Genomic DNA, 27,953 nt, shown 5'->3' with positions numbered 1-27,953 from the left:
GTCCAGTACGAGGAGAGCAACAGTTAGAGTTAGTATCACAGCTAGGTTTTTCCATTGACCACACCCCCTCCCCCAGAACCCCAAAGTCCCTCCCCACCCCCCGCCCCCTCCCCTCCTCCACGCCATACACCAATGTATTGACAATCGTCAAACACGCCACAGGTCCCGAACCAATAAATAGGACGCAGGAATAAATAAATAAATAAATAACCAACTTAATACATACAAGTACATAAATAAACAGCAACAAGGTGTGTATATACTCACATACACACATGTAGCTCACCAGAAGACACCAGGTTCCATAGGCATAGGGCTATTTTATACAGCCACAAGGCAAACAGTATCATGGAACAGCCACAGGTCAGACCAAGGCCACATCCCCACACCCTGAAAGTCACGGTGCAGACCGTGGCTCTGAGAGCAGAAATACTCTCTTTGATTGGGTTACACTCTTTAGTGGCAACTTCCCATAACAAATGAGAACTCTGGTTGAAAATACACGAACAAAACATGAGTGTTTTTTTTTTTGTATTCGTGATCCTGGAAGGTCAGCAGGTCATTTCACAAGAAACAAAGTATTTCATCTCTTAAATCTCCTTAATTTAAAAATAAATATGTCCATTCCAGCCAAGAAATATTCCAGCTCCTGACCTTCCATAAAACCACAGCTTGACGTTTTTACGCTTCGGTTTTGGTGCACATTAGCCAGGCTAGTTGTTTCCCTCTGTTTCCAGCCTTTATGCTAAGCTAGGCTAACTGTCTCCTGGTTGTATCTTCATTGAACTCTCCCTAAAGATACAAACTATGAGTTTTGAGATTAAAGTGCATTTGTTGTCATGTATTCAGTGGCACCTGAATGTAAATTCAGCCAGAAAAACAGACTATTTTCAAGTTTAGCCCAAAAAAACAAAAAGAGTATTCCTGCTGTGAGAGCTATCGTGCCACTGAGTGAATTATGGAGAACCAAAGCGTCCGTGTGCAGGTTTGGTTTGCAGCGCTACACCCGAGTCCGTCAGTCCAACAGCGATGTCGGACGTGAAGTCAGGAAGGTGACGTGGCCGAGGTCTGACTCTCATCAAGATGAGAAGGGAAAATGGAGGGTAACACTGTACAAGTCCCTCATTGAGGTTAGAATACATGTCGCCATAGAGGGCAAATCAACACGAAAGAAAAGAAAACAAAAAAATAAGAAGAATAAAAGAAAAGAGCAACAAAGAATTCTGACAAGGTGCAAAATAAATAAAAACTTATTCAAGAAGGTTCAAAAAAGTCTTAAAGCACTTTGTAATTTGAAGGAGAGTGCTATACCAATATAGCTTAAGCAAGTCAAAAGTAAAAAAAAACAAAACAATAATGTAACAGGAGAAGAAAATGAAGAGTATCAGGTAACTCAGGCTCACTGCAGCGTGAGAGAAAAGCTAGCAGGACAAACACATCCCCATTATTTTTTGGAAAACCATCTCAAACAGCGGACGTAAAGCGGTTCATTTGCATGCAGCTCACAGACTTTTCCACAGGCGGACTCAGAAAATCAGGTTTCAGACTCAGACCACACGGACAAACACAAAGAAAACCAAAGAAAAACACTGAACACAGTTGTGCTCCAAACCCCCGTCTTTTACAACAACCTGTAACAGCCACAGAAAAGCAGGTATGTGGCAGAAACAATGAAGAAAGAGAGACTATTACCTACTGTTGACTTTGTCTGTCATTGTATTGTTGCTGTTGTTGTCGCATATGTGCTTTGGCAATGGAAGAGATGTCTGAGCTCTAAGCTCTTTGAACTAGATAGATAGATAGATAGATAGATAGATAGATAGATAGATAGATAGATAGATAGATAGATAGATAGATAGATAGATAGATCTCTTCCTCTTATTGAAACATTAGATTTATTGTTAGGTCATTTATTGCGTTGGTATTCGATGTGTATTAACAGTTGATAGATGACATTCAATCTGCAACCTGGTTAAAACTGCATTTTTCTCTTTTCAATTCCTATTATTACTATTTGTGTCCAAAACACTTTTATACCTTTCTAGAGGAACTCTTTAAACTTCACATCTTTGAACTGAAAATTTTATAAAATGTTTTTTCTCTGCTGAAAACCTGGTTAATTATTACTATAGTCAACTAACTTGTCAGCAACTGGTACGGTGCGACTCATTTCATGGCCCTGACCCATAGCTTAAGAAACACAAATAATGCACCTTGGACAAAATTACTCACTTCGAATGCGATAATATACAGTCATGACTCAGCAAAAAACAGCTACAGTAGCGTCGTGACACGATGACAAGTATTCAGAATGTATCTTCAGAATACAATAATTAAGCAACTGTACATTTCTAAACACCAAAAGGGACCTTACACATTCTGAGAAGAATACCTCATACCTACGTGTTCAAATTTTCTTTTCTTAATTCGTTGTTGTGCATCACGCAGTGGTATATTAGGAGACTTTGGCTCAGGGAGAAAGTGATGAAATCTCAAATACAAATCCGGGACTTGACAAAATGTCATTGTTGTGTTAAATAGTTAGATTAGTTAGATTTTGGCAGAAATAGAACAACACGTGGTTCAGTCCACGGCAATAAAATCCTGCTAACGGAAATTAGCAGGGCAATTATTGTAATATATTGTAATTTTAATACAATAATTGTGTATGCACATCACCACATTAATAAGCAGTAAGGAATGGGCAAAAATATCTGACATAAAGAATGCATAGTACAACTGTTTAAAATGAAGGCCGTCACTTTATACGTTACCTTTAGTTTGAGGTATTCAGTGTTCAAGCACCAAATACTTTACTTTTAACTTTGAAGTATCCTGCTTAACACTGCGTCACCAAAGCACAAGTATGGGAATGTGAAGCGAAAGGCTAGCTGGTTAGCCACATTTGGCTCAGTAGCGTTAGCCATGCTAGTACAGATTCCTGCCGATGTTTGACTACGTAATAAATAATGCCTGGATAGAAAAACCCAAAGCTTTTTAATTAAAAACACAGTCTAAGCATTACATATCCAACTATGTGGGTTTAATTTTAAAAAATGTAGTCTAATTTTAAAAATGTTATCATGGTAAATGAGAACAAGCTTTCTATCAAGGTTACTAACTTTAGCTCCATATATGCACCAGGGCACATCACAGGCTCTGTAGTCAATCTTTGACACTATTCAGTTTTTTATATACAATGGAGTCGGTATAAACCCAGCACCATACTGACTGCCCATTCCAACAAGTCATGAATATAATAGTAAGTTCTTCAGTCTTATGTTTTGAAATGCATTGAAACGGATCTCTAACCACTGCCAGAACATTTTCAAATGCCGATATTCTTGACTCAAATCGGCCTAATTTTGAACAAAACTCTTTCTAGTAAAAGTGAACAAGTGCTAAAACTGCATCCTTCAGCCTGTGTAGCTGCGAGAAAAAACCAGCAACATTCTGCTATTAAAAAAAATGTTCTGCTGCCATCAAAGGCAAAACCCGACAACTTTGGTTTAACCAGCGTTTTTACATGAGCTGATGGTAAGCGGCGTCTGTAAAAGGTAGTTTTTTCACGATGTTTAATCTAACATTGTTGGATTATTAAAAACCTAACTATGAATAACAAACGTTTTTCATATGTTTTAAGAGAGGGTTTCTCAATGCTGCCTTACAAAGAATACAGATGCAAAGGTAAGTTGCTTACTGTAGTAACAGTTATAGCCATTGCACAAGTTCCTCTTTATCCTGTATGTGATGCACATTACAGGGAACTGTCATGGCTAATAGTTACCATGAATACTGACTGCTTACTGACCTAATACATTCTGAGCGCTCTTGGGTGTTTCAGAATGTCCCAGAATGTTCGTTCAGTCCAGAAACAGTCTTTGACAGTCCAAGAATGTCACCAAGGTTCCGGAATGTTCAAAAGTGTTTCAATGTTGCCAAGATTCCGGAATGATCAAACGTTTCTAGATCGTTCTGTGGACTTGTCAAAGTTGTAGAATGTTTGAAGGGCTCAAGTGTGTCAGAGACCCACAATACTCACAAACCTTTACAGTCATAATGAGGTTGAAGACGGTAGAGATTTCAGTAGATCAGGTAGTGTTCTGAGAGCTGCAGAATGTCTCCAAGCTTTTGGAATATTCAAAAGATCTAAAACATTAGAGACCTCAAGAATGTTCTGAAGTTTAGAGAAATTGGTTAGCACTCTATAGAGTTTTCCACAACCATCTGTGGGTTCTACAATGTCTGGTGGAATTAAGGGCACTGAGAAAACTCTAAAATGTCTCAGAAAATGTTGGATATTCTGTTGGTGCTAAAGATGAGTGGTAGGTCGTACAATTTGTGGGTTTTCCCAGGTGATCATAGCAGTTGACAAGATGTCTGTCAATGACTGGTGTGCCCTTTTACAAGACATTGAACTGCAACCAAGTTGAACATTGGAAAAAACTTGGTTCTCATAAGCTTGATTAGCGGAGATAGTGTATGGGAATTTAAGAATGGCTACCACTGTTCACACAGTCCTGCATGCAAAAGCCACAAATAGGATGAGGCAGTGTCATATACTCCACACAGCACACACAAAACACTGTGAATGGGTAACTTAGAATCGTACACAGAGAAAAAACAAGCATATTTTCCTCTGTGAATACTTTAATAAGCCAAGGCTTATCAGTTGCCCGACCTGGGGAAAAGCTCTGTTCAGTACAACTGGCCTGTGCTGGTTGTGTTAGCATATCACTGCTGTCAGGTAAATCATGTAACCCAGAGTTTTCCTTTTCATCGCTTGAGCTGACACGTTTATTGACGCTGAATGAGTTTTCTGACCCTAAAACCTTTAAAACCTGCTAAAAGTCCCATTAATAGATGAATGGGTTTCAAAAGGACTGATCAAGTATTCTCTTTTTCATCATGGAAAAATCTTCTTATTGCAGATGCGGCTTTATTCAAAAGTTGCACTCCCGAAAACTAAATTTTACTATCGCTCATATTTTTGATTTGGCTGATTCATGCATACAGCCAGCGAGCTGAGATTCTATGCAGACTCTGAGAAGGCAGAGTATGTTCGGAGAAGTGTTAGAAAGAGTATGAGATATACTCAAATATAAACAGAAGGGTCTGATGACCTACTATAGCTCTGGATCATGGGTTAGTGGTCTGTATATAGTATGGAGCCATGCTAAAAGGCAGTGCTAGCCAAGAGAGAAAGCAAGAAAGAAAGGAAGGAAGAAAGAAAGTGGGGAAGACTGTGACAGTTGCTGAGAAATCTAGGGCTGTTGAAAAGCACAAGAAGGCAAGTCAAGGTAGAAAAGACAGAATTACTCTGAGAGAAAGATGGCAAGAAAAGTAAGTAAGAAGAGAGGAAGAAGACAGTATCACAAAAAAGCTGTCAGGCGGTTTAACTGACAAGCAGGTATTTGTGCTGGCTTGATCATAATAGAGTAAGAACAGGTCGAAACGCACATACAGACACATACATGCACGTACATATACACCGTGCCTTATTCGCAAGTCTCCGAAGCCTCATTGGTATCCAGTGCTGCCTGGCCGAGCACTGCGCTGTAGAAGATCATCATCTCTTCGTCTTCTCATCTCTTTCAATCCCCCTCTTCTCCCACTCTTCTGCATCTCTCATGCTAAAATCCTCCTCTCCCGCTCTTCTTCTCCTCTAATCAATGTCCCAGCGCCTCGCCTCATCCACCCCGTCTCCAGCTCCTCTCTCATTTCAGTCCATTTCGTGAAAGCAGAATGGCACAGAAGCACAGAAGAAGAAGTAGAAGGAGGGCGTGGTTTGTTGTTTATGCAAATACAGGCTGTTTTTACGGGGTGTCTTGATTGGTCGGGGGGGAAAGGGCCAGGTCGTCGGCAGGACCTAATGAGGGAGCGGCACCAGGATATCCACGTAGTTGATGGGGAAGAAGCCCGACTGGCCGTTGATCATGCCCTCGTACCAGTTGTCGTCAATCTGATTGGTCAGGGTGATGACGTCGCCCTCTTTGAAGCCCAGCTCCCCCTCGTTCTCTGGCTCGAAGTCGTAGAGTGCTCTGCAGCAGGGCTGGTCCATGGGGGCTACGATAGGACAGACACAAAAAGGACAAGGCGGATATAATCAGGTTTTTTAAAAGAAGAATTATAAGTCAAGTGCTACGACCTCTAGTGGCCATATGTAAGAGTCTTACCGTCTTTTGAGTATTTGTGGGTCAACTTTTTTGGTTTGGTTTATTGACAACATTCAAATACATTTATGGCATCTATAATGTATGTTTGCTTATATCTAGAGGCGTTTAGGGAAATTAAATCCACAAGGTGCTTAAAAAAGGAGGGGAGGGCTTTATAACATCACATAGTGCTGCACTACCTTGCACAAATTTTTGCCATGGCAGACCGCATATAAGACCCTGACCAATCATAGCCGGCGTTTGGAAAGGTGGTGTCAGGGACTTTCATCATACATGAGAAAGCAGGAAAAATCACATGCTGGTCTTTTTGTGTCAGGACATAAGGTTTTTTGAAATGCCGTGCTGTTCTTCTTCCACTATGACTCCACTGCTTGAGATTTTCTCGAAGATATTTACACATCCAAATATCTTAGATGCAGGTGCGTTGGAAAATGTCACCTGAGTCATCAAAAGAAGACGACTTCTGCTCATCATCACGATTCACCCTAACGTTTCGGTCTCTAGACTGAAGTATTTTTACACTGCATGGGATAAAACGAGCAGTTCTTGCACCTTACATCTGTTGGGTTGGGCCATTATTGCACCGATTCCATGCAGTCTGATCCCAGTATAAGGCTGTTTCATGCACAGCAGATAAGAAAAAAAGATTTTGGTTAGGTCAAGATCCCACTTGCTAATCCAAAGTATATTTCCTCCCCTCTACCTGGTGATCTTCCGGGGGATTTGGCGGAGTGTATCCCCCCGTTGTGGCTCTCACTGGGAGGCAGCAGCTCCAGGGTCATTCGGGGTTTGGGAGCGAACTCCTTCCTCGGTTTACCGGACACTTCTTTTATCCTGGACAAAGACACGGTTAAAAAAAAAAAAAAAAGGTTTGTCTCATCACATAAATCTATTTCTATTGGACTATTTTTATCTCCGGTCGGCAGATGAATCAATACCTGTCCTCCATCTTGCTGGAGAGCTGTTGGAGGATTTCGGCAGCGCGGCTGTGGTACTCCAGCTGAGCTTGGACCAGTGCTGCCAGCTGGCTCACCTGCTCTATCTGCAACACACACACATGCATATGGTTTTTTTTGTTCTGACTGCATTAGCCTTGTTCTGTACCCATGCTGGGCCTGGGTCTGGCTCAGCACAGCATGGCACAGGATTGCTGCCCTTTGTTTTTCCAAAGCAGCAATCACACTGGGGTCCTGTTGAAAAATCGGATGTGTAACTATAGCAACACTAGAAGTATTCCAACATCAACAAGAGACATGGTGAATATTTTATTGTTGTTTTTTTACTTTCCAGATACTTTGAGGTTTTATTTTTATTACCACATCCACATTTGTTGTTATTTCTGAAAATACTTTATAATAGATTTTGTTTCAAACTATTTTAGTTTGGTCTTTTTTTTTTGTTTTTGATTGTTTAGCTTTCTGTAAACGTCCACTTTCAACACTCGTTCGTAGCGACATTTACTGTACCTTCAACTCTGATCATCTGTTTTAAATTCCCCACAAATACAAATATGATTTATTGTATTTTGCAGCATAAGTAAAAAAAGATGAGATCGTCCTTACGTCACTCTCCAGCAGGTTAAACATGCTCTGCTCTGCGATCTCTTTGCTCTCGTCGAACTTCTCTAGCGCCTGTTTGATTTCATCGTCCTGGACTTTCCCCTGGCGCTTCTTCTTGTAGTCGAAGTCCAGACGGCGGCCCTCCATCTTCTTCAAATGGTGCTACGGTGGAGGAGGAGCATGGAAGATAAATCACTTTGGAGACCAGCATCTGAACCGTGAAACTATATAATGGCAACTCTCTACAGCTTCCATTACTGCTTCACATAAAGATTAGCAGCACCAAGCGACCTTTCAGTCTGGGAACCAGCAGCAGGAGTTTCATTCACCTGTATCTCTTTGAGGTCTTTGTCGTGGAGGTTCTGCAGCGGGTCAATGAAGTTCTGTTTGACCTCCATGTCCAGGGCGTCCTTCACCTCCCCAAGCTCCTTCATCGCCTCGCTGGCGTCGAGCAGCGCCAGGCCTGGAAGGAAGGGATGAAGGGATAACAAATAAGGTGGAAGGATCTTTGCCACCCCCCCACCCACTCACTACTGACATATGTACATTCACACTTACCGAAGCAGGACTCCTCTCCTAACTCCCGTCCAAACTTCAACATGGCGTCACCCAGGACGGTCTCAGCCTGCGGGTACCCAGGTCCCTTATCCTGCCCGCGGATCTTTGACATGGTGTTGATCATACTCAGCTTGGCTCTGGAGGCTTTAAGGAAGCAAATGAACGACGAGTTAAATACTGACATTATTTCTTTTTTCTGCTGCGTGTTGCTGAGTGCCGTTTGACTGTGTGTTTTCCACCTGGATTAGGCTGTAGGTATTCTGTAGTTCTGGTCATGATGTCCAACACCGCTCTGCTGGTGACGTCCACCTTCTGCAGAGCAAAATACAGCCGATAAAATGTGAGAGATATGAGCAACACCACAATTAACACACAAACCTACTGACTAATGTAAGTGAAATAAATATAGATATTTGGATAATATATGATGATATTTGCGAATTTATCCATCTGGAAGATCTATCTGTCAAAGTCTAACTGATACCACTCCCATATTAGTGCGTTAAATATGAAGCTACAACCAGCAGCTGTTAGCTTAGCTTAGCTTAACACTGTTAGCAGGGGGAAACAGCAAGCCTGGCTCTTTCCAAACGTCTCTAAAGCTCACTAACTGACATCTTATGTCTTGTTGATTTCAATTGTACAAAAACCAAAGTGTAAAAATGACAATTTTCTGTTTTACTGGGAGTTAGAACTATTTTATGCTAACTCAAGCTAACTAGCTCTTAGCTGTCGTCAATCTGCTTATTAAACTAAGAAGAAAACAAAAATAGTGTTTTACCCAAAATGTCAAACTTTTTCTCTAACACAGCTAAGATAAGCTAAGCTAATCCCCTCTGAGACTTTACCCAACAACACTTCCTGCAGCTGCTTCTTCAAAGTAAAAGCAACAATCAGTTCTCGTCACTGGGGCTTTTACTGTGAAGCAGCTGCAGTGTTAAACCCCCTGAAAACATAAGTCATTTCATGGAAAATCAAATATTAATTACTAAGTAAGTAAACTTCAGAGTTAAAAAACTCTTCTAGGTTTATTTAATAAGACTTGCTTCATTAGGTCTGTGTGGGTGTGATTAATAAATCACAGGCCTTTATTACAGCATGAAATAGAAATGTGAGAGTGGTGTTGAAAATGGATGAAACCGAGCATTTTCTTTTCTTTCAAGATTCTTTTAATAATTGCAAATTTACCTTTTCCATCTCTTTGAAGTCATCGTCTAACTTGGTTCCTTCCGCCCCTCCAACCTTCTCACTGACTTTCTGTAATGAGAGAAAGAAAGGCAGATACAGAATCAGGATTTTCTGCTCTGGAGGACTTGAATGTCTGGAGTCCACCCTGAGAGAGGAGAGACCGGAGACATTTATTCCTGTTGCGAGATGAAAGCGAGAGAGTAGAGCAAAGGAGAGAGCTGTCGAGGAACAAATAGGGGACAGTATATCAAATAAAAGAAGCAGGAGAAAGAGACAGACATCAAAAAGAGAAAATGGAGTGACGACATTTACTTTAATGACAAAATGAATAAATTAGACGACTGATCTCAGTGGTTAAATTAGCAGTGAAAGCAATGACTGCTCTGTGAGTGTTAACCTTTAATTCTTCAGTTTTATTGTTCAGGTCGTTAAAATATATTAAAGTGAGTCAGTAACACTTTATTTATCTGTTTCTGAAGGCGGCGAACGAGCAGCTTGAATTCTTCAACAGCTTCGTCATCGTTCAGCGAGAGTCTGAGAGTGTCACTGTTTCTACTGTTGTTTAATAGAGACTTCACACAATCTGAATCTGCACTCAGAGTCTGTGTTCACACTCATTACATGTCTCAATGAACCATAACATGAATATCTATTATGAATATGAAGGTGTCAGATTTCTGCTGATGTCTCTCTGCTGCTTCTTTCTGCCAAAACAAGCATCAACCTCCGAGGCTGAAACATGAAGCATTAACACTGAAGAACCAGAAGCTGCAGTTCCTCTAATGGCCACTAGAGTCTGGCTCCAACAGTGAGTCAATCCCCATAGACTCCCATGTTAAAATGTCCAACTTTACAGCAGCTCACTCCGAGCTTCAAAACTCTGCTCTTCAGAAACCTGTGGGTGACGTCACAGAGGCTACGTCCATCTTTATTTACAGTCTCTGTTTCCAAACCAGTAAATTTACACACAATGGAGAAACTAACCGCAGGTGTCATTCCTGGAAAACCAGACCTCCATGACCTTGATGTTACTAATCATCCATATTCACTTCAGGTTCACACATGTTGCTCTCACAACCTCTGATGCGTCTTCACCTCGGTTTGTCATTGAGATCGCAGGACGTGCCGCAGAGTCTCAGGGAAGGAGGAGGGAGGAGGAGAGTGGGATTTTCCACAATCGTGACTCAGATCGCTCACCCACGCATTAGAAACACACAAACATACACACACACACACACACACATCATGCAGTATAGACTAGTAAACATGCATAAAGGCTACATGCAGCACCGACAGGACAGTGCTGCATTTAAAATATATTCAGATTTACAGGAGAAGTCCACTTTGGTGCAGGTGCATAAATAATTAAACACAAATGCTGCAGCCCTGTAAACTGTGTAAATGAAGGTACTCAACTTTTTAATAAAAAACATATTATAAGCTTAGAGAATAAAATTTTTAAAGGTTAAATCAGATAATAAAAAATCACTTGGGGCCCTTGTCGTGTTTGTTAAAGTTCAACGATGTAAAAATAATCCAAGATTTCACACAAAAATAAACAATTGGAGAAAAGTCAAATGTGTGAATCAGAGCTTTGTTTTTTCTTCTTTATTTTCTCATGACCCCTCAGATATATTTTGAGGCCCTTTTGAGGGGCCCGACCTCTATGTTGGAAACCACTGGAGTAAACAAACCGTATATAAAAATAAACAGATTTTCTGCAGAATGAGTGATTTTACTTTTGATTATTTACATTTAGCTGGTGAAACTTTTTTACTTTTACTTCATCAGGGTTTTTCATGCAGGACTTTTAGTTGTGATGAAGTATTTTTACCTTAATGTACAGGAACCACTGCACACTGCACACGGAGGCGCATTATGCAAACTCACAACACATCATAATGACATGCAGTTTGTTGACTGAGCAGCTAATGGTGTGTGTGTGTGTGTGTGTGTGTGTGTGTGTGTGTGTGTGTGTGTGTTTGTGTATGAAACAGATGTCACACACGTACATCAAACTAACAAACCATGCAAACACAAAGGTAAATATGTTTGTTTATGTAACCGCTTACACACCTGAGCACCTGTGTGTGTGTGTGTGTGTGTGTGTGTGTGTTACGGAAGACATGCTTTGATCAGATGGAATGAGAGAGACACAGATGGACGACCATGAGAGAGTTGAGGTGTGTTATAGTCATGGACACATGATGAGCACAGCCAGGTAAAAGGTCTCTTTGTGCTCAGTCGTGTCTCACTGCAGTGTCTTTATGTTGTTGTTATTTGTCTTCATATTGTTATTTTGTGTCTTTATGTTGTTGTTTTGTGTCTTTTTGTTCTTGTGTTTTGTCTTTATGTTGTTGCTTTTAGTCTTTTGTCATTGTTTTGAGTGTTTTTGTTGGTGTTTTGAGTTTGTTTTTTAGTCATTTGTCATTTTGTGAGTCTCTAATCATTTAGATTTTCCTTGTGTTTGTTTTGTGTCTCTTGTTGGTCACTTTTTGTCTCTTTGTGATTCTATTCGTTGTGTTTTTGTGTCTCTCTGAGGTTGCGTCATGTCTTTTAACCGAGCTCTTTGACTTTCAAACAACGACATATTAACAGTCACTTCATACAGAGGCAGAGGTCCAGGGGCCTCCACACCTCTCTGGTCCCTGGGCCTGTGCGTGGTAGGCCCCAGTTCCCTAATCAGTCCATGATAATAAAAAATAAATAAATACAAAATATAAAAACACCACAAAACCATAGCAGGAAAAGAAAGTGAGAAGGACGGACAGATGAGGAAGAAGATGCAGTTGCCATGGAGACAGGGATCTGACTGGGTCCTCTCATGTTTCCAAGAACACACACACACACACACACACACACACAAACACACACACACACACACCAGTCTGAGTCTGGTTGCAGAGAGGTGTACTGACACACTCTTATATAACCGTCTCAGTGTTAGTTTCTTCTCCTGCCTCTTCACACTGTATCTGACTTCAGTTTATTTCTGTTTGACCGGCTTTAAAGTTCAGCAGCATCACTGACGTTTATCTTTTTATTGTGAAACACTGGAGTCGACCTCATCATCTATTAGCTGTATATAAACATTTGATAAATTCTATTAAATTAATTGATTATTAAAAACAATTTGTGGCATCATTTTTGAAATAATCCTCACTTTTCTTTCAGTGGCTACAGCTGTTGCTCAGAGCTCTGCACTGTTCTGTAGACGACCTGCAGGCGGCGCTGTGCTGACGTCGTCCTTGTGTCCAACCGCAGACGGGTTCAACATTTGGTTTTGGTGGCAGAAAAACTCAAACATGGACCCACGGGTGCTGCAGTGTGAGTCGTTTCACACCCATCATCCTGCACTCACACTTAGCTCCAACCACCTTTCAGACCAACCCCATCTGTTCTACATCTCCTCCTCCGCAGTCGCTTCTCATCACTTTCTCTTTTGTTTTTTGCAACTCCCACTTCTTCACTTCTTCAGCTCTATTTTCTCCGACCTCCTTCCTTCCCTCCCTCCTTCCTTCCTTCCTTCCTTCCCTTCATCTCCCCTGTCTCCTTTTGCTGAGTCACTCTCGCGGCGGGAACAAAAAATACCCTTAATTAATTACGCGATCGTCCTTACAAGTGGCTGAAATTGAAGAGGTCAGAGGTCGTGGCACCTTGACAGCAGATGGAGCAGATAGCCCTCCTCTCGAGCGGACATTAATCTTGTGTGCAGGAGAATTAGCCTATCAGGGAGGAGAGGGAGGGGAGGAGAGCTGGCAGCCGGAGACGGTTCATCTATCAGTCTGAACGGCTGCCAAAACACTCAGACGCCATCTTGGACTGTAAGACGGATAAAATGGATCGATGACCAGCTCAGGCTATTTATCCAAAATGTAATATGTCTGTTTTAGGAAAAAAAAAAAAAAAGTTCAATTAATTTTATGATTCCATCAATATTTAAGAATCTCACAGTGGAAGCAAAAAGAAAAATAATATTTTGGAATAAATGGATTAATACAAAGTAAAGTTCTTAATCATAATGTGATGTTAGCAAATTAATCAATGAACTAATCTCTGTGTATTTGATTCATAAATTCTACTTTGGTAGAAAAACAGAAACATGGACACTGCAGTGTAAACTATATGGCCAAAAGTATGTGGACACGACTTTTCACACACTTTAGTGTATTTTTGGGTCAGTGGTTGTTTTCCTGGTTTGTGTTCGGCCCTTTAGTTTCAGTGATGATGTTTTATAGCGCGAAGCTCTGGAAGGAAGTTTAAAGAGATAAAAGAACATTTACAGAGACAGAGAGGGAAAACTCAGACAGAACAAGAGCAGACTAATAGTTATTCTTCAAGGAGACAGGACATCAATACTAGAGTAGAAGAGAAGGAGAGAAACAGCCAGACCAGAGCCAGTATATCCCATAATATACAAGCACATCAAGGGGTATTTTAGATACAAGAAACGTATGAAAACAGCTGACAACTGTGGATATTTCGACACATATGGCCTGGTTTACACAATTGGTGTATTTTTATGTTAATTTTCTTCATTTAATTTCAGCATCTTGACTTTAGAATGAGCTCAACTCTTAATATTCGTATATGGAAACGCACATTAATTCACATTGTCTTTAGCTAATTTTTCTGGGGGGATTTGGTTACAATTTGTGGTACATTTGGATGAAAACTAAATTCTTCCAACTTTGTGCCAACAGATTGTGTCTGTACCTTTTTTTTTTGCTTCAACACGACAATGCCCCCGTAAATTCTCTTGTTAAACATGCACAGTAGACCATCGTCTGCGTATCATGCAGGATACGAATCAAACCAAAATGGTGACATCCATGCAAGAAGAAGAGCTGCTTTCTCCACTGTACTTCTTCTTCTTTTAAAGATGAACTGTAGAGGTGGAGGTAGGAGCAGGAGAGGAAAACCAGGCTAATGTTTGGGGCCCCTGATGCCGAATCATATTGGCACATTTTGCAATGACTACTCCTTAAACCACTGCTGTCGCCCCGATGCCTCCATAATTGGTGTGTGCTGTAACTAGCATCTACCCGTTGCCAGCCTGCGAAGTATTTAGACAACGAGCACAAAGATCTGCTCTGTGATCATGGAAAGCAGCTTCACAGTTTAATACGGTGGAAAAGAGATGAGGAGGCTCAGCTGTCGGTGAGTCTCTGCTGTTGCTTTTCGGTTTCATCACCTTCGGCATGGAGGTGAATTTAACTGATGCAGATAATCATGTGACAGCTGCAAAATTACAGCTTTAACCTGACCCGTTATGTTCATTGTGAAAGTGTCAAACCACTGCGTCCGAGCCGGCTTTCTACACGCAGTCCATTTATTTCCACATCAGCAGGGACGGTTATATCATCAGACGCACAGGACCAGTGAATGTTCAGGAAAATGATGCAAGCTTTCGCCGACAGAAGCAGAGGTGTAACCCAAACGGCTATTTTTCCTTCCAGCTCTATTTAGCCGAGGAATAATGATTCGTCTCCTCAGAGAGAAAATGTGAGACATGGCAGCCACTTAATTACCAGACTCAGACAGAGACGGAGGTTTATCTGATAGACCTGCAGTGAATCAGAGTGAAAGACTGTGAAGTGAAAAAGTGAACAAAGTGATGGTCTTTGTGATATTTGGTGACATGTGGGGCCTCAAATCAGTTTGAGGATGTAAAAGCACATCGATGGAGACAGGGAGGGACAAAAAAGTAAAGTAGGAGGGACGGAAGAAAAAGATGATGGAGGAGAGGAAGAGCAAAAACAAGGGACACTCATGTTAGAAGACAAATATTAAGAAGTGAAAATGTGAGAGGAAGAAAACCCTTTTCCACCTGGTATTAATATATATAGAGATAGAAAGTTCAGTTGTATGCAAAGGCCCAAACTTTTGCACATGAAATATCACTGTTTTCTTTTCTTCTATTTTCTAAATTCAGTAAATAAAGAGGTGACGGTGCATTCATCTTTTAAAGAATTTTGTGTTGTGTTAGAATTTTAACTTTTGTTGATTTTAGACTCAATGCAGATTTGATATGCTACAGTGAAGATGTGAATCACATGCCACAGAAAAACACCACTTTTAAAAAGTTTCAGGACCTACTGCACATGTGACTCACGACTGTCCGAATACATAATAAAATATAAGAGCAGAAGCACCGGACACCCTGATAGACACAACAAAGCTTTTAGACACAGACGGTGAGGATGCAAAGTCCAAACCAATTCCAGTTGTGATGTCTGTTTAACACAATCACTCTGCTCGTTTCTGAGTCTCTGTTATCTACAACAGTCCAATGAAACCTCCTCGGAGTCGTTATCAGGATCCACGCTGCGTTCGAGTGGATAACCGGATCAAACAGACAGACGCAACTGATCTGAAAGTGATTGTAAGACAGAGAGGAAAGACTGGATCAGGACTTTGATGGTGAGGAGGAGAAAGAGTGGGAGAAGGCAAAGAGGAGAAAAGGGAGAAGAGGATAGGAGATGGGTGGAAAATAAAAGAGAGACAAAATCAAAAAAGAAGGGAGGTGGGAGCGGGATAATAAGGAAAGAAAGGGGATGGAGGGATGAGATAAAATTTGAGAGAAAATGGAGAAGAGAGAAAAACAACAGTAGGTGAAGAATAGTGGAGGAGAAAGGCAAAGCCTCCTGGGTGTAAACAGCTTCATGTGTTGCATTGTAATTCCTGCAGGCTTCAGCACTCTGCAGAAGCTTTTTCATTCTGGAGAGGCGACGATTAGATTCCAGCAGGAAGCTGACCAGCTGCAGTGCAGCAGCTCAGACACAACACAAACACCTCACCTGCACTCTGCATTGTTAACAACAACAACAACAACAACAACAACAACAACAACAACAACAACAACAACAACAACAACAGCAACAGCAGCAGCAGCAGAGATAGTAACTGCTATTACATTTAAAGACACCGTTAGCAACATTGTGCATTTCTCTGTGGACTGAGGCTTTGATACTTTCACAGTATTAATATAGAAGCTAGAGCTGATCTATAATCACACTACACATGGACACAGACCTTTACACTGGAGGAGCTTTAATTATCAAAATATAAGAAGAAATCACACACAAATATGTATAACATCAGTCAAGGAGGGAACAATTTTGGTTCTGTTTGTTGGTTTGCAAGCAGGAGGTTTAAAAATCTGGACAGACTTCAATGGACTTTGGTGGACAGTTGGGCCATGGGCAGAGAAGCAAGTTGTTTTTGCTGTAGATCTGAATTTAAAGTTTAAAATTAAGGATTATGGAAGAAGCGCTGTGATTGGTCGGCCAAGCTGGAAGGTTGGGTTTAGGTCTAAACATTAAAGGTCCACTGTGCAGCTGTCTTTCTTTTTTTTTTTATAACAACCTTTAACTGAAGTTTCTTGTTTTAAAAAGTACAATAAATTGTTGTATATGCAACCTGTTTTCATTTGGACAATGTTTTGGCAATGTAAAGCTAAATTATTATAGGTAAATATTACAAAATGTGTAACAGCACCACAAATCTGCATCATGTTAGGTAAGACATCAGTCTTGGTCATTTTTAAACATACAGGTAACACTTTGAGCCAGTTACAGATGTACAGTTAAATAACATAAAGTAGCTAAATTACAGGTAAATACAGTTTTGATATTTTAAAATATATGGATTAGTAAAGATTTTTTTAAGACAGTTTGGCTGCCACTCATAACCATCGACCAGCGAGCAGGAGATTGAGTGGGCTTTTCATTTCTTTTCGGCCCTTGAGATTCTCCTCTGGCTTGATGCACAATCAATGTCTGATCAATAGCTGGTCTATAAGCAATAAGACACGAGTGCCAGAGATCCATAGCTGCTCCTGTTTGTGTCCTCAGAGTGCAGACGCTCTGAATCAATACACAGAGCGGAAAAAACACTTTGTCGTCAATAAGTTTGACTTGTTTCATTCAGCTGCGTCTGCTGAGCGGCTCAGTGTGAAGGTTAAAGATGCAGCGTGGAGCATTTTGTCTGCAGCATTTGTCACCGTGACATTAATGACACTTTGTTATAATTACTCTAAATAAATTAGATTGTTTGTCCTTTATCACGTGCAACACATTTCCCATAAACCCTGTGTCCATCTGTTCAACGAGGAGGATGCACAGCAGAGCGAACATGAGCCTAACAAGCATAAATATTATATCAATGCAGAGATGATCGAATTGTTCGTTCAGACATGAATGATTGTTTAGAACCGTAAAAAACCTTGTGATGTATTTTGGATTCAGAGTTTCCTCATTCTGTAGAAAATGTGTTAGTCACCAGAATACAAAATGTGTGTCTTAACCTTCAAGTCTCAAGTCATCAAACCAAGTCAAAGTTGAGTTTTTTTTTTATCGGTGTTGGTCAAGTAAGTCCTCCACCTCTGCCCTGAGGTCTAAATGTGCATATCAATAATTATCAATGTCGATCAATATGAAAAAAAGAAAGAAAATAAAGAGTTTTTGGCTCCGTCGCTCAGCTTTAATGTCATGAGCTGGTATGATGAAGCGTTATATAACAACGGGTCACTTGATGTTACAGTAAAACACACACATAAAAAATGTCACACAACACATAAGAGTGTGAAGTGTGACAGGAAGCGAGAAAATGTAGTGAGTGAAAACGCAGAATAAAAATAGACAGCTGATGAGAAAATAAAAATAAGATGCAGAGAACGGAGAAGTGAGAGATTCAGACAAAGACGGACTGAAGGAAAAAACTCAAATATGACGGAGAAACCAGAGTCGAACATCGAAGACAGACGAGTGTGTCACACCTCAGACACTCACGTACTGGGTCTAATTCTCCGCTCATCTGTATTCACGTCATAGAGCCGACATCAAGCGTGCTCCAGCTCCTCCGCCCCGTCAGGAGAGCGCCGCTCCATCCATCAGCACGGAGCAGCTGGAGCCGCGATCCACAGGCTGTGAAACGACTGTGTGAGTGTTTGATGGGCTTTAAGGGAATATTCCTGTCAAACTGATGGAGATAACTGATAACTGCTTTGTAATGAGCAACACAATCAGTTTTTGGAAGCTAAACCGGAGCCTTCTGGGAAACTTGGCGAGCTCCACTGGGACGCCAGCGGAACGAGGACTCGCTACAAAACCCATCATTATCTTTAAAGTGATAAATAATCTGCTGCTTCTTCATGTGAATAAAAACTATAGGTTTGGTTTTCAGTATCACAAACTGATCAGAAATAAATTTCTCATTTCTTTGGACTTTTTATATTAGATTTTACGTCAGTATTAGACCTTTTGTTTGATTCTGATATCATTATTATTATTATCATTATTCTAACTGCTATTATTATACCTCAACTAAGTCTTATTTTATGCATCTATATTATGGTATAGATGCTTTTCTACACTGTAATTCTGTAAGAGAACACTTAGTCTTTAATAATTTAAAGGAATAGTTCAACTTTTTGGGAAATACGCTCACTCATTTTGTTGCTAAGACGAGTTAGATGAGAAGATGATATTGCTCTCATGACTGTTAAGTACAACCAGCATCTGGTTAGCTTAGCTTAGCATTAAGACTGGAAAAAGCTAGCCTAGCTGCGTCTGAAGGAAAAAAAAATCCACCTACCAACACCTCTAAAGCTGAGGATTTAAAATGTTATATAACAAAATGGAAAAACAACAGTGTAAACTTCACAGAACCCAACACACAACATAAAATTCATAAAATCAAGTGTCAGTTCATCAAGTGTGGAGCAGAGATTATTTAGGACTGAATATACATGAGTTTTATGCCGTGGTGCAATCTAAATACTTTTATTCAAGTGCTGTAATTAACTAGAATTCACTGATATGTAACAACAATAGAAAATACAATAACAAAAATGTATAAAAAGATACTTTTGTTTTTCATACTTTAAGTATTTTCACGTGATATTTATTGACTTTTACTCGAACAAGACTTCGCGTGTTGGACTTTTATGTGTAGAGTATTTTTGATATGTGGTATTGATACTTTTACTTGTTGATTAGCACTGATCTCATGTTATAAAATTGATGCCCATAGTTGGTATAACTGTACTATAATTGTAAATTTGCATTGCTCACACTCACATATGTAACGTAGCTTTAAATATCTTCTCATTAGCCAAGCGTCAGGTAGCAACAACAAAGTTTAAATATAATTGAATATTGCTAAAATAAAAACATTATTCACAATGTTTAACTGTATGTAACATCAGAAACAAAATGACAGTTATTAGCATGGCTAATAGCATGGCTAATAGCATGGCCAGTCAACCCTCCAACACTCAGCTCTGACTCAAACACATGAGATGTCTTCATTCAGAATATGAGGGTTTGTGTTGGAGCCCTGCAGGGCGTCACTGCTGTTGCTCCTTATAGCATTTCTAAGGATTGATGTGGCAATAAAAACGCCCAGCAACGAGACACATATTGTTACAGAAGGAGGTCGTAATATAGACAATTACTCTGAACCGGGTTGGAAAGAGTGTGGGAGGGAGGGAAGTAGAACAGAGAGAGAGATTGATGGTGATAGATTAGTATGCAAAGGAGCTCAGCAATATGTTGGGTGCATAAAAAGAAGAAGAGAAGAAGAAAGAAACAAAGAAAACAACAAAGGAAGTGATGAAAGAGAAAGCGAAATAAATCTGTGTGGTTTTATCTCCTCTGCTGTGGATCGATTTTCTTAGTTGAGAAGATGAATAGTCTACAATCACTGCAACACACACACACACACACACACACACACACACACACACACACACACACACTTTGACCTCTCTAATATCTTTAGAGACAACCAGGCCATCGCTGTCAGCATCAGCTTGTCAACATGTCATTTTAGCTGCCAAACAGTGCTTTTATTTTGAAAGGGCAGCACAATGTTAGCAAACCTGAGCAATGATTTCCTGTCTTTAGTTGTTGGCTGCTACTGGTCAGCGCAGGTGTCACTGATTGTTACCATGGTAACACTGGTCTTAGGCTTCTTGTAACTGTTGAATTCTTCGTAAAGGTTAAACGGAGCTCAGCGGTTGGAAGCGGCTCCTCTGTCGGCCATTTTTTTCAATATTGAAAAAAGTATTAATTTACCCAGAATTCATTGCACCACAGTGCGGCTTAAGATAGTTGAGAACGAAACTGTTTTGTGTGGATGAATTCAGACGTCGTTGTTGTGGCAACTCAACCAGTGAGATGATTTCTTCAGTCTTCGGCCTGTCATTGAAGCGAGGTGAGGAGGTCAGGGGTCAAAGGTCAAGGAGCGGCGAGACATTAAATGTGATAAATACACCTGAAACCAAAGGCACGAAGCAAACACACGGGTCTCCCTCCCTCTGCTCCTCCGTCACGTGTGATCCACTCAAGGGAGATCAATTATTGAGTGAGCCAACCAGAGCACAGCCTGTGTGTGTGTTGTGTGTGTGTGTGTGTGTGTGTGTGTGTGTGTGTGCTGCTTTCTCTTGGCACATATGTGGTTGCCACGACAACACCGTCCCCTCAAACAGAGAGGAGTGTGTTTGATCAGGAAGCAACAGAGAAAGATGATTTTTTTCCTTTCAAAATAAAATCAAGCAGAAATATTAATATCATGATTTTTTTAATGAGATTATTGATTATTTCTCTGTATTATTTCACAGCAGCATTTTATATTAATTCTGCAGGTGATGTAAATAAAAGCCCTGACCACTGTCTGAACATCTCCTCCCTCTCCTCACCCCTTCTTCTCCCCTCATTCTCTCTTCTTCCATCCCACCAGTCTCACTTTGTCTCATCCTTATCGTCTGCTCTCTCCTCTTTCCTCTCCAGTCTGCCTCTTTTTTTCTCCTCTTTTCTTTATGTATATTTAGGTATCGATCTCTCCCTTCTCTCCCTCATGTTTTATTCAGCCAGGTGGACTGAGGTGTCCCATTTCCTGCCCGTGCCGCCGGCGTTGGCGGCAGCAGCAGCAGCAGCAGCAGCAGCCATCATCCTCTCGGTCGAGGGCGCTGCGACTCAAGCGGTCGGCTTCACGCGGACGCCGCTCAGCTCTGGTTTCTACCATCCATCTGTTAAAACACGAGTGAGGCAGAGTCACATGTATGAACGCTCACGCTGAGACGTGTCCTAGATTAAAGTCTCCGCGGGCAACGAGCCGACGCTCCTATCAAGTTTTAATGTTCCCAGAATTCATTGCCTTCTGCTTACAAAACACAGCTCCCACTCCTCACATCTGATTGGCTGAGCAACCATCCACTGGCACTGAGCACACACCTGAGATCAAAGAACACAATGAAACCTGATTGGAAACAAGAGGTCTCACTCGCTCTGACTTTTAATCTTCTAGAAAATTCCAAATTGAAGCAACTTCCTGTTTAAACAGATTCTTGTTAAAGCTGCTAAGAGTTGAATATAAATATATTTCCTTCTATATGTTGGTTTTTCTGAACGTTATAATCCATTAAGGTCCCATCTTGGTTGCTCTGGCGACACCTGTGGTCACTTGTGGTAACGCCAACTCCCAGAGTCCTTTGTCCTGCAGGAAACTCGTCAACAACGTCATCCAGCACAGTTATAACGAACTCATGATCCAGTGTCGTCTTCTGAATCGTATTCCCTGTGCGAAGGTCGACAACTCACATCAGAGCTGCAACGATCAGTCGATCAAAAGGAAATTAATCCGCAGGAGACAAGAGGGCTGCTGGGAAACGAAGTCTGAATTTGTAGAAACACCAAGCATCGACAACATCACTGGAATAAGACAGAAGTGCGTATTTCACGTATTTCATCATGACACAGTGAGTCGTGAGGCGTTGTGTTTCACACCATATTAAGAGTTTTTAGAGTTGTGTCAGTGCCGCGTGTAATCATCTGTAATTATCCCTCACCTCTGCGACACAACATCCACCCTGTTGCCCCCGGTTACAGGTCCCATTGTGTTTTTGTGTGTGTTGAACTCTGCTCGACATATCCATGCACAAACCACGTTGATGAAACAGATACACGATCGATAGATAGATAGATAGATAGATAGATAGATAGATAGATAGATAGACACTTCATGACGTGTCACGCCGCCCCCTCTCTTCCCATTAACGTCTGCAGTTGATTCACAGATCTATTTCGGGCTTCGCTCCCCGCCTGCTCGCCCTCACGCTGACAACATCTCGCCTCAGAGAGACACCGCCGCTTCTGATCAAACATGTGATTCAGTCTTTTTTATCTATTTCCTCCTGCTCCTTTGTGACGCCGCTCGTCTCTCTTCAGCACGTTAAGGACAAAGAAGAAGAAAAAAAAAAAAAACCCTGATCAACAGCTGATTCACAGGTGGACGAGGCTGGTGACATTTTAACTCAAGTGTGTGTGTGTGTCTACATCTTATTCCTCTGACATCACCATGAACACACACACACACACACACACACACACACTGAAGTCCATTCTGACTCAGTCCCACACACACCGTCCTGCTGCTGGAAACACTCACTAAAGCACCAAATGTGGATTAATCCGCCGCTGAAAATAGTCCCAAACGAACGCACCATTTCCTCCTGTTTGAGCAACTTTTGCTACAAACTACAGTCAGCAGCCGTTTTAGGAAATTCTTACAAATGAAAATGAATATTTGTGAAGCATTTTTTAAAGCTTGATGTCTTCAGAAGGAGCCGTGGGCTTCAGGCTGAGACACAGACAGAGTCGGGAAGTCAGAAAGTGTAGAAGAACTAACACATTTCAGTCCTCTGGCCTCGCTGGCTGGTTCTGCTTTTTCTTTTTCAGGTTTAGATGTTTTTAAGGCTCCTCTGATATCAGTGGTTTCATCTTTTTAAAATGAGAAATGAGACATTACACTGGTCATAGAGGTAATACACCTTAGATGCTGTTAAATCTGTGAGGGAATTTAAAAAGGTTTGTTTGTACCAATAAAGAGAATAAATTCCATCTTGTCCTCAGGGCTCTGGGTGTAATTTACTCTCTCCATGTGAAAACACTTGCTCTTCTAAAACACACCATCCTAAATAAGGGGCGCTAAAACACTAATGATTTTTAGCCACGCTAGCTGTGCTGCCCTGCAGGGAGGGTGAATGAGGCTCGTTTTGCAGCTTCAGCTTCAAATAAAATGAAACCTCCAAAGTAAAAGAAGCAAAATCAGATAGTTTCCTCCTCTGTCATTTTATACATTTGACAGCTAATTAAAATAATTTAAATATGTCAAGAAAAACTATTTAATTACTGTTTTATATTTAGTTCTTACTTCATGAATATCTACTGATGACAGGTGAGTCTCTGCAGCGTCTCTGTCACTTCCTGTTTCTTTGATCCGAGTTAAATCCCTGAATGAATAAAATAATTCGATAGGAGCACAGACTCGGAGCCGCTGGCCTGCGCTCTTTTGGACGGATTATGTTACGTAAAAAAAGAAGAAACGGTGCGACTCCTCCGGAGCTGTCTGAGCCTTCAGGACTCTCTCTGTCTCTGCTGCTGTACTTTTTATTTTTATTTCCTGCTCTGTTCTGCTGCAGTGACCCAGTTCCCCACCAGGAATCAATAAACATCATCTCCTCTCTTTATCAGCGTCGCTTCATCCGTCAAATGCAACAAATGTGCAGGAATTCGTCCTGATGACAGTCGGGACAAAACACAGACACGAAGGAAACAGATTGTTTTGTTTGTTTGTTTGTTTGTTTTTACACTTTAGAAACGCTCTCGTCCTTCAGGATGACGATCAGGTTTCTTCTTCAGCTTGTATTGACGATGCTGAAGCTCTCAGGGTCACATTACTGTATGAAAGTGTGAAATAAACAACATTCTCATTGATTTAGACTCACAGTGGCTCAGACGTTACTGCGGAGTATAAACAAAAGGATAAACGCAGCTACGTTGATTCCCAGAAGCAACACTTTACTCAAAGTACAGACTACAAGAACACAAAACTCCTCGACGACACAACTGATGAAGCATTTAAGGCTTGAAACGCTTCATATGTGATATTTTATTGAGCTTATAATAAAGAAAATTAAAAAGTAACGTTAATTATTTTAGTATTTCTGATGCTGGAATGAATCCTGAAGTACTGTAAATAAAGACGTAGCCTCTGTGACGTCACCCACAGGTTTCTCAAGCTCAGAGTGAGCTGCTCCACAGTCGCCATCTTGGCAGTGCCTGACTCCGCCCCCCCCCCAAAGTTCAAACCAGAAATAGACACAGTGGACGTCGTCTCTGTATCCACAGTCGAATCTGGGACACTGAACAGAATGGAAAATATCCAAATCTATCAAAGTCCACAGCGTCCAGTCATTCCAGTCTCCAGAAGAGTTAAAGCACTCTGGGATTTAAATCAGGTTATTTATTTATAGTTTTTATGAAAATGTAACACGAACTGTTGAATGAAACATATTAGCGCTTCAAACTTTTTCACCCACTTTGAGATCGATCTGATCGTCTTATCAGCTGTGGCAGAAGTAGAGATAATAAATAAGCAGTTTGTTGTGGAAAGAAGGATTTGATGATGTGATGGTTTGAGACGTGTGTTTACTCAACTCTTGGACTGTTTTTAGACGCCAAAGTCTTTAATGTAAACGAGTATTTCCTGGTTAAATAAAAATATCAACTAGAAAACAAATGTCTAAAATGTAAATAATGTTCGGACACAGTGAAGCTGAGATTATTTAACGTTCATTCCTCTTAAAGATTACTGTAGAAAATGTGCAGAGATGAAAGCATGAATGACTGAAGCTGCAGCAGAGTATTTGACTCCAAGTCCGAGTCGAATTAAGTCCTTAAAAATTAGGACTCAAGTCCGAGTCCTGGACTCGTAAAACAACATGCTAAGGAGTTAGCAGATTGCACTTTGGTCCAAACTGAAATATCTCAACAAAGTATTGACGTCAGTTCGTCTCAAACAGCCGCTGCCTTCCTGTCACACTCTCTCTACCTTCATCTCACGTTCAGACTCGTCATCTGAAAGGTCAAAGGGATTCCTCACGAAGCTCTTTGTTCCCGCTCGTCTGTTTGTTCTGTTCTCAACCGAAAAAAAAACAAAAAACAACCTGTCAGCATCTGTTCACACTCTTCCTCTTTACCTTCATCTCGACCGTTTCACCTCGTACTACATATTCATTCAGAAATATGAGTAAACGTCAGGGTTTGATGATGGAGGGATGATAGAGGGATGTATCAGAGGATGGAGGGGGGGTGGAGAGATGGGAGGGTGTTTATGGAGCGATGTAAAGGAATACAGATGAGGAGGATGTTCAAAGAGAAGGAGAGGGGATGGTGGGAATATGGAAAGATGTTTATGACTAATGATGGAGGGATGAAAATGGAAGGAGAAGGGAGGGTTTCCAGAGAGAGGATGAATGTAAATAAAGGTGGAGGAGGGAAGCATCAAAGGACAATGAAAGGATGACTACAAGGAAAAAAACAGAGGGATGAAGAAGAGATAAAATGTGTAGAGAGATGATGAAAGGATGTCTCCAAATACAAAAAGGACAGAAGGGACGAAGACATAAAAGAGGGATGGAAAGGTGGAGGATGGAGGTGTAGAAAGAGGTGCTCGTGAAGAGGAGGGATTAAAGAGAAGGGAGGATGACTAAGATACAGGAGGAGAAACGGATGAAGGGATGATGGAGGGATGGAAAGTCAAAGAATAATAATAGAGGGATGGCTACAGGGGAGAAAAGAAGGAGAAGAAAGAGAAAGAAGTGGTGGATGGATGAAAAGACAGAGTGAAGATGGAGAAATATTAAAAAGGGAGGTAAAGGAAATAGGGAGGTAAAGGAAATTAAAGGAAGGATGAAGGATGGAGGATGGAGGGATGTAAATGAAAAAGGAGCGAAGAAAGGACGCATGCTGGAGGAGGAAAGAACAGGAAGTGAATGAACGACAACGGGGATGATGGACGGATGAAAAGACAGAAGGATGCAGAGGAGACGGAGGGATGTTTAAAGGTAAGGGTTGTCAAACATGAGAAAGGGAATGAAGGAGGGATGGATGTAGAGAGAAAGACGAAGAGCTGGTTTATCCATTAAGAGTGATGGATGTAGAGACAGAAAGAGGGATGGAGAGGAGATGGAGGGATGTTTTGGAGGAATCATAAAAGCAAATAAAAGGATGATGGAGGGATGAAAGAAAAGAGAAAAGAACAAGGGAGTGGATGAATTAAAAGGAAAAGGCAGAGGGATGTAGAAGAGGATGGAGGGACGTGTGGAGGAATCAGAAAAACAGATGAAGGAATGATGGAGGGAGGGGAAAGGAGGATGGAGGGAATTCCCTGTTGCGTGCAGCAACAACCAATCAGCTCTGCAGACACACACACACACACACACACACACACACACACACACACACACACACACCGTTTCAGCTCACATTATGTTACGTAATATTACATCCCAACCTGTGTGTGTGTGTTTGAGGGTTTATACCCCGAATTCACAGTCTCACCAAACACCGCGAGAAAACAGCCTAAAATCATCCACAAATCTCCTTTAATTCACCTAATTTCATCTTTTTAAACATGAACATTAATATTCATCTACAACGAAAATGTAAATATTGTCCAATGTGATAACGGTGTCTTAAAAGGGACAAAAAAAAAGCGAGTTTTAATCATTTTAACACCACAGGCGTCTGCTGAGCTTCATAAACACAGTGTTTTCTACCAGTCTCACGGTTCCCCGCTAAATTAAACATGAAAAGTGTCGAGATTTTGTAGAAATTGTGCGTTAAACAAACACAAACAGACCCGCAAACACACCATCAGCACGGTGTGTTTGTCCTTACCTGGGTGGCTTTATGGAACTGCTTCTTCAGCCCCGCGACAGACATCACTTCGGTTGCGGAGGGGGGAAAAAAAATGGGATAAATCAGGTTTTAAAAATATAAATATGTAGTAATACTGGAGGGAGGGGGAAATACGACCGAGCTCGAGCCAAAAAAATGGCGGTAAATCCTCCGGTTAACGGTCTCCAGACGTCGATATTGTCCGTTTATTTTGGTCAGAATTGGTGGTTGAAGCCGATGGTTGTCAGACCAGACCAAACCCAGCTGGAGCTATTTTCAGTCTGAGAGAGGAAGAGAGAGAGGGAGGAAGGGAGAGGTGGAGGAAGAGAGAGAGAGAGAGAGAGAGAGGCGAAGATCGTCGAGAGACATGATGATGGATCACTCTATGTGGTAAATAAGTGCTGAGTCTGCATCCAATAGCCGCTTTCTTTTACTCATGAAAACAATACTAGAATCACCTCCTCGTGGTTGTATCCCTCCGCCACTCAGACTAGTTCCAGGTTACATCCCTGTTTATCCAGTCATATAAAATATTAAACATTTGTGTGTAATTTTTTTTGTTGTCATAATTGCTGTGTGAAGTCTTGAGTAATGGCTAAACAGTGTTTTCTGAGGTCACACTGACCTTTGACCTCTGAGCACCAAAATCTAATCAGTTCATCCCCGAGTCCCAGTGGAGATCTGCGCCAAATGTGAAGAAATTCCCTGAACATGTTACGCAGATA

At 41.1% G+C, this 27,953-nt stretch overlaps 1 protein-coding gene across 2 annotated transcripts; it reads right to left on the bottom strand.

The window, feature by feature from the left end:
- Window positions 1-118: 118 nt before the first annotated feature.
- Window positions 119-27,482, bottom strand: LOC111233311 (endophilin-A1-like). 2 transcript variants are annotated; one of them, XM_022761092.1, is made up of 9 exons: window positions 27,229-27,482; window positions 9,482-9,550; window positions 8,533-8,605; window positions 8,294-8,437; window positions 8,065-8,198; window positions 7,739-7,897; window positions 7,115-7,218; window positions 6,880-7,010; window positions 119-6,066 (listed from the first exon to the last, which is right to left on the bottom strand). In XM_022761092.1, the coding sequence occupies exons 1-9, from the start codon at window positions 27,271-27,273 to the stop codon at window positions 5,870-5,872; spliced, it is 1,056 nt and encodes a 351-aa protein (XP_022616813.1). In that variant the 5' UTR covers window positions 27,274-27,482; the 3' UTR covers window positions 119-5,869. The 2 variants fall into 2 exon arrangements, with proteins under 2 accessions (XP_022616813.1, XP_022616814.1); XM_022761093.1 differs by lacking the exon at window positions 27,229-27,482 and adding an exon at window positions 25,379-25,395.
- Window positions 27,483-27,953: the final 471 nt, after the last annotated feature.

This window comes from Seriola dumerili, unplaced genomic scaffold (genome assembly GCF_002260705.1).
Source record: "Seriola dumerili isolate Sdu_G_001 unplaced genomic scaffold, Sdu_1.0 BDQW01000388.1, whole genome shotgun sequence".
Classification (NCBI taxonomy): domain Eukaryota; kingdom Metazoa; phylum Chordata; class Actinopteri; order Carangiformes; family Carangidae; genus Seriola; species Seriola dumerili.
Note: the sequence above shows the minus strand (reverse complement) of the source record. Positions and strands in the feature narration are given on the sequence as shown.